General features: G+C 34.2%; 1 protein-coding gene across 1 annotated transcript in view; it reads right to left on the bottom strand.

The window, feature by feature from the left end:
- Positions 1-5766: 5766 nt before the first annotated feature.
- The window catches only part of LOC109583430 (uncharacterized), a 3808-nt gene continuing 3487 nt past the window's right edge, over positions 5767-6087 (bottom strand). The window contains exon 10 of the mRNA XM_019998777.1: positions 5767-6068. Coding sequence (XP_019854336.1) covers positions 5767-6068 — 302 coding nt within the window. The remainder of the gene's footprint in view (positions 6069-6087) is intronic.

The following is a 6087-nucleotide window of genomic DNA, read 5'->3' as shown; positions in this document are numbered from 1 at the left end:
ATAGATAACCATGGATAACCATAGATAACCATGGATAACCATAACCATAGATAACCATGGATAACCATAGATAACCATGGATAACCATGGATAACCATGGATAACCATGGATAACCATAGATAACCGTGGATAACCATGGATAACCATCGATAACCATAGATAGCCATAAATAACTTTGCTTAAAAATACCAAGATGCCCAGGCTATAAACTGCACTACTGCATGTCTATTCAATAACCATGATAACTACAATAACTGGTTATTTATATTTTTTAAGCACATTAAAGCCCCCTATATATTGCCAGGTCTACGACTGCCCAAACCTTAAAATGATCAATGATAATGTTAACACACACTGTATTTTGGATTCAGGGAACAAGGTAAGCCCTGGCAGTGGCATTGTATGTGGATCTAATTTTGTGGTACAGGTTCAGAGAAAGTTGTGTGCATGGTGTGTGAAACTGACAGATGCTCAGCAAGTTTATGAAAAAAATTTCAACTATGAAAAAGCAAAAAATAATGTAAAATTATTTGAACTAAAAATAGTCTTATCTAGCTACATCTACAATAAAGTGGTACAAAAATTAAGTAAAAAAGAAAGCAAAACATGATCTAGCAATTAATGTTCTCGCAATCAGTAAACTTGCCAAATATCATTGTTTTCATCACAAATTAATGACTCTCTTTTCCTAAGTACAAATGAGCCATCTTCCTTGTACAGTTCTAATGATGATGCATCTTCAATCTCAACATGCCTGTTATCATCCAACAGCTTAATATGAAGCATTGGAATGTTTGGTGGGAATCGATTCTTTCTGAGCTTACTCTTTTGTTGCAAGTAATTCTTCAATTTTTTAAACAATTTTGTTTGCCCCAAATGACATAAAATAATCAAAATGAAAGCTACAAAAGCAAGAGACAAGGAGAGTGAACTAAGTACATATGCGGAAGAACCACTTAATAAAAATGAAGTAGCCAAAAGTGAAAGATCAAAGAGGAAAAAGCATTCTAAAAAATTATTGATTTTCCTTCGATACACTCCATTAATTATTCCTATTAAACTTAGAAAAAATCCTGACACAATGATCAGAGCCATAATAGATATACTTGGATCTTTAGTGGCAAATATAGTAACTAATAAACATCTTGTTAACAAAAGAAATCCAGTCCATGATCTATAATTATCAATATACGGACCATTGTAAGCATCAAAGAGAGGCTTAAGTTTCACCCAACATTGACAGCATTTATATTTTGAAATGTAGCGCTCAACAAAAGGACTACACAAAATGAGCAATGTGTAAGGTAGAACAAGAAGAATTACTGTTGCTAATGCTGGAATAAGAAGAAACAAATGTTTCTGACTCCAGTACACAATTTTAGCATCCATAGCCCATGCATGGTTTTCATTAATATTTTGACTTCCAGGTTCACATGTATAAGTGATTGGAAGTATTGCATGGTTGCATAAACGAAGTATTTTTGTGAAGGAGAGAAGCAGAACTGTTGCCAGAACTGAAATTGCATGCCGCCCTATAAGTCTGGATACTTTGAATGAATAATGAGAAAGAATAATGACAAGAATGATAAGTAGCCATAAGTAAGCTGGGAATAAAAACTGAAGTAGCATTTTACTGAAAGTTGTCATGCCATTGTAAAAGCACATTTTGATTCCCCAGTCTAGGTTAAGCCACGAAATGAACACTTTAAAAAAAGTTGGTTGAGAAGAAATCAGAAACTCATTCATTTTCACCATATTAGCATAAAATATCAATCCATTGATGGAACCTACTGACACAGTAAGATTCAAAGCTGTTATGAAGACAATCAAAACTATACCAGCTACAGCAAAGGGAATTAGCAGAGCTAAGTAGTTATCAGAGCACTCACCACAACTATCTGATCCCAACATCATGCTGAGCCCTTCATCACAGTCACCACAAAGGAGACCGGATCTATTTAATTCACATTGTTTCTCTGTGGTTGAAAGAGTAAAGTTGACAGGACTTGTTTTACAATGCTGTGATTCACAGGGTATCTTAACAAAGCAATGACTCTCCTCTACATAACCTATCCACATGTCTCCTTGGTGATGAAATGATTCACTGTAAGGGTCGCATGTTAAATTCTCATTAGTTTTTAGATAACTGATGCAGTCACAACTACCTGTAACTGGTGACAACTCAAAACCAAGAGGGCATTCATCAATGTGGAAAAAAACAGATTTGGTGTGAGGATCTTGTTCTTGCAATGACAATGTCACTACTTGAAGAGATGATGCCATTGATACATTAACATGAGGATAGTATTTAATGGAAGTGCAGTTTGTTTTGGTTGACTCATACCTCTTCCTAAAAGTAACTGGACTTCTTTGTATCTGTTCACTGATGGTGATCACACCTGGAGACACACCCTCTCTATGTCCAACAGTCACAAGCTCGATATTTTGAAACTGTCCTGGTAGCAGAGAAAAATTTAAGGACTTTAAAGCACAATCAATTATTCCATTCTCATGACAAAAGCAAATTTTTTCTGGGTCTGAAGAAATTACTGAGAGTCCAGTCTGATTATTAAAGTTAAAAATAGATTCAAACCAAATGGTACCATTAGCAATGTCAAACTCTGTATCATTATTTTGTATTATCATTATGAAATGACAAGTATCAATAAATCCACCATATACAGCTGAGCCAGCTATCATAGCATCATTATTCTTAAAGATTACACTTGTGTTTTTGAAATTAAAACCATCCGGCTGCATAAAGCATGTATTAAGTGATAAAGAAGGATTAATGTTGACATAAATAGCTCCTCCTTTTCCTGAAGCAGTGTTGTTTTCAAGTACTAATTGCACAGGTGGTGCAAGCCGAACAACTGATTTATCATTTATAAATAAACCAGCACCATCTTCTGCCTTGTTGTTTAAAAACAAGTTGTAGCCAATGAAAGTCACAATGGAGTTTGATATCATCATTCCAGACAAAAAATTATCTTCTACAGTAACATTAGTAAACCCAATGTTCATTATTTCGTCAATTAAAATTGCACTTTTTAATTGACTACTTGAGATGCTGCTGTGCAGGTAAGATGTTTGACTCTTCATAATTGATGCATTTCTAATTTTTATGCTGGCACCTATATAAAAGATATTCAGACTTGCACCACTAAACCCACTGTTGTTAACCATTTGACAAAATTCAATGATTATTGTTTGATTGACTATACATGGGTAAAGGCCTAGACCACAAAAAGTCAATCCAGCTCCGTTAGGGCCACTATTGTGCATAAATTGACTGTGTTGAATAACTATCACAGGAATTTCTGGTAAAACATTTGTAAGACTTTTAAAGCATTTTGAAGTGTATGCAGGCAAGCATAAGTACACAGAAAATACACTTCCAGCAATAAAATCAAACAAGTTATTACGCTCTAGCAAATGTATTGCATTTCCATACATGCTGGTACAGTTTGAAATAAATAAACTCTGATATGCCACATACTCAGAAACTAAGTAATAGAAATTACCTGAAACTATACCAGTGTTACCAAAAAGAACTAAATTATTCATTACAACATCGACACCATAATGATCACCTTGTATCAGTACAAATGTGAGTCCACTAGCAGAGGATAATTTGTATAGAGAATTATCAAAGCCAAAAGAAAAGTTAGAATAAGTTATATTTGTGTAATAAATATAGAAGAAGTTTTGACACTGTTCCATTGATGTATAGATAAACAATGCATTACCTCCACTACAGCTGTTTATTTTAGTACAATTTGTGTAATTAGCCAAATTATTGTAAGCAAAAGAGGAATTAGTAATGCTAACATTAAGTGCATTAATACACATCAATCCCAGGTCAACTGACTTTTGTATAGAAATTTCATGCAAAGTGATGAGCTGTGTATTTATAATTCCTAATGCTACAAAACCATCAGTTAATGAATATTGGGTGCTTGAAACTTTCATAGGTAATATATTCTTAGTTATATCATCAGGAATAAGGCCACCACAGTTAACAAGTGTAATACCAATTATGCTAACCTTTGAGCAATTGTAAAACACGAATCCACTGTTTGAATGACTGCAATCAATGAACACGGTTGGTTGCCTGATAGTTTCATGAGACCCCTCTTCTAAACTATAATTCATACCTCGTAGAGCAATATTAGAAATTCCTTTAATTAAGACCAAATGAGATTTGTCAAGCCAATGAGTGCCTTCCATGAAGAAAAAGGTAGTGTTGTCCTCAAAAAATTCTTGATAGTTGTTGCAATAGTGCTGCAAACTGTAGCAAGGCCGGTCAAGACAGGATACAGTAGCATTATCACTTGATATGTAGTACTCTCGACGCTCTCCAAAAGCAATGGGAACAAAGACTGCAAAGAAAAGCAATAGCTTCATACTCTAGCTGTAGCAAATGTTGAAGTTGCTAATCTGCTAGATAAACTAAATCATAAACAATCTGTCTTATTTATATGATTGTATGAATGTTATGCAATATTTCATAATTCAGGATTATGGGAAATCTAACATGACCATGTAAGTATATCTTGATATGGAGGCCTTGGTAAATAAATTTACTTGGTCATTTATCTGCAGGCTTTGAATTTTAAAAATAATTATATTTGCATGAGTATATGAAGCTACTTGCACTAAATCTTTGCAAGTGCTACACAGCCTCTCTAAAGCTAGTGAAGTTATAAATTAATATTATGCAACATTTTATAATTCAGGATATTAACCAAGTTTATCTTGCTACAGAAGCCTTGTTAAGTAAGTTTACATGGTCATGAGTGGGATTATGTGTGGGATTATGTTGACATTTTTTCTTTTTCATTTTCAATGAATTTTGGCCAAAATCTTTTTACAGTACAGCCCAATTTTTGAGCAACTTAAAAAAATTGTAAAAAATTTAACATGAATGGAATTTTCTACGCAACATAAGTACTTGTATATATATGTAACTGAATAAATGATAAAAATTAAGAATTCTCTTCTGATAAAATTTGGCCTAAATTTCTGTACTCAGGGACTTCGGTCCAATTTTTGAGCAACTTTAAAAATTATTAAAGAATGCAAACTTGATTGGAATCTGTTCAAACTTTCTAAGGTATAACTAATTGAAAAAAATTTTCAAATGGGGAATTCTCTCCTTTTTCAATTTATGATATATCATCAATTAAAATTGCAAAATAAACTTTAATAAACCTCACCTTTAGAGACTGTATGTGAACTCCAGTAAGGTCAGCGTCTCAAGTTTATATCAACAAATAACAATATTATTTAAAATTAAATGCATATGAGCAAATGTTAATACTAAGGGTTTGAAACTGATAAAATGAGCATATTAATTAGTAGGTCTATCAGAACGTTTGGGAAAGTCTCTAGGAGAAACAATAATATTGAGAAGAGTGCGATTTCAGCTCTGAGAACTGATCTTAGCTAGAGCGATGACACCCAGCTATCCTCGGACCGTCGAACTCCTAGGTCAAGAATGGGTAAAGATCGAGATCAGGAACAGCCCTCTGACTCGTCCACTATCACCGTCGTCCTTCCAGATAGGGGAACTGGATCGTAGAATTGACTGTTGACAACAAATTCAGGTTGGGGAGTCGATACTCCAAATATCTTTGTGAATGAAATAGGTCAAAGACCTTCCTCTCTCTCAACAGTATTAACAACAGACGACAAAAATAATAGAATGGTCGTATTTATAGTTTGACAATCCATGAATAATAATTATTAATAATCACTAATAATCAATAATCATCAGGAATCTTGAAGATTCCACAAATATTTTTTAATTTGTTCATTATGATGCTTATTGCAGGACGAGCTCTTGGATCAACAGCAATTCCATCTTCAATGATAGACTTCATTGCAGGCCAGGCAGTACTAGCAGTCTGAACTTGCCTATCTCTCTCAGAGAGTGTTGTTGCTGGTAGTCTGGCGATAGTCATTTCCAGAAGAAGAACAGAATAGCTGTAGACATCCATTGCGGGACTTTGCTGATCAGGATCACGAGCCTCAGGTGAAGCATATGCAGCATTGCCCACAGTACCTTCAAGATCAATAGTTGT

Source organism: Amphimedon queenslandica, unplaced genomic scaffold, assembly GCF_000090795.2.
Source record: "Amphimedon queenslandica unplaced genomic scaffold, v1.1 AMPQUscaffold_13305, whole genome shotgun sequence".
NCBI lineage: Eukaryota > Metazoa > Porifera > Demospongiae > Haplosclerida > Niphatidae > Amphimedon > Amphimedon queenslandica.
Note: the sequence above shows the minus strand (reverse complement) of the source record. Positions and strands in the feature narration are given on the sequence as shown.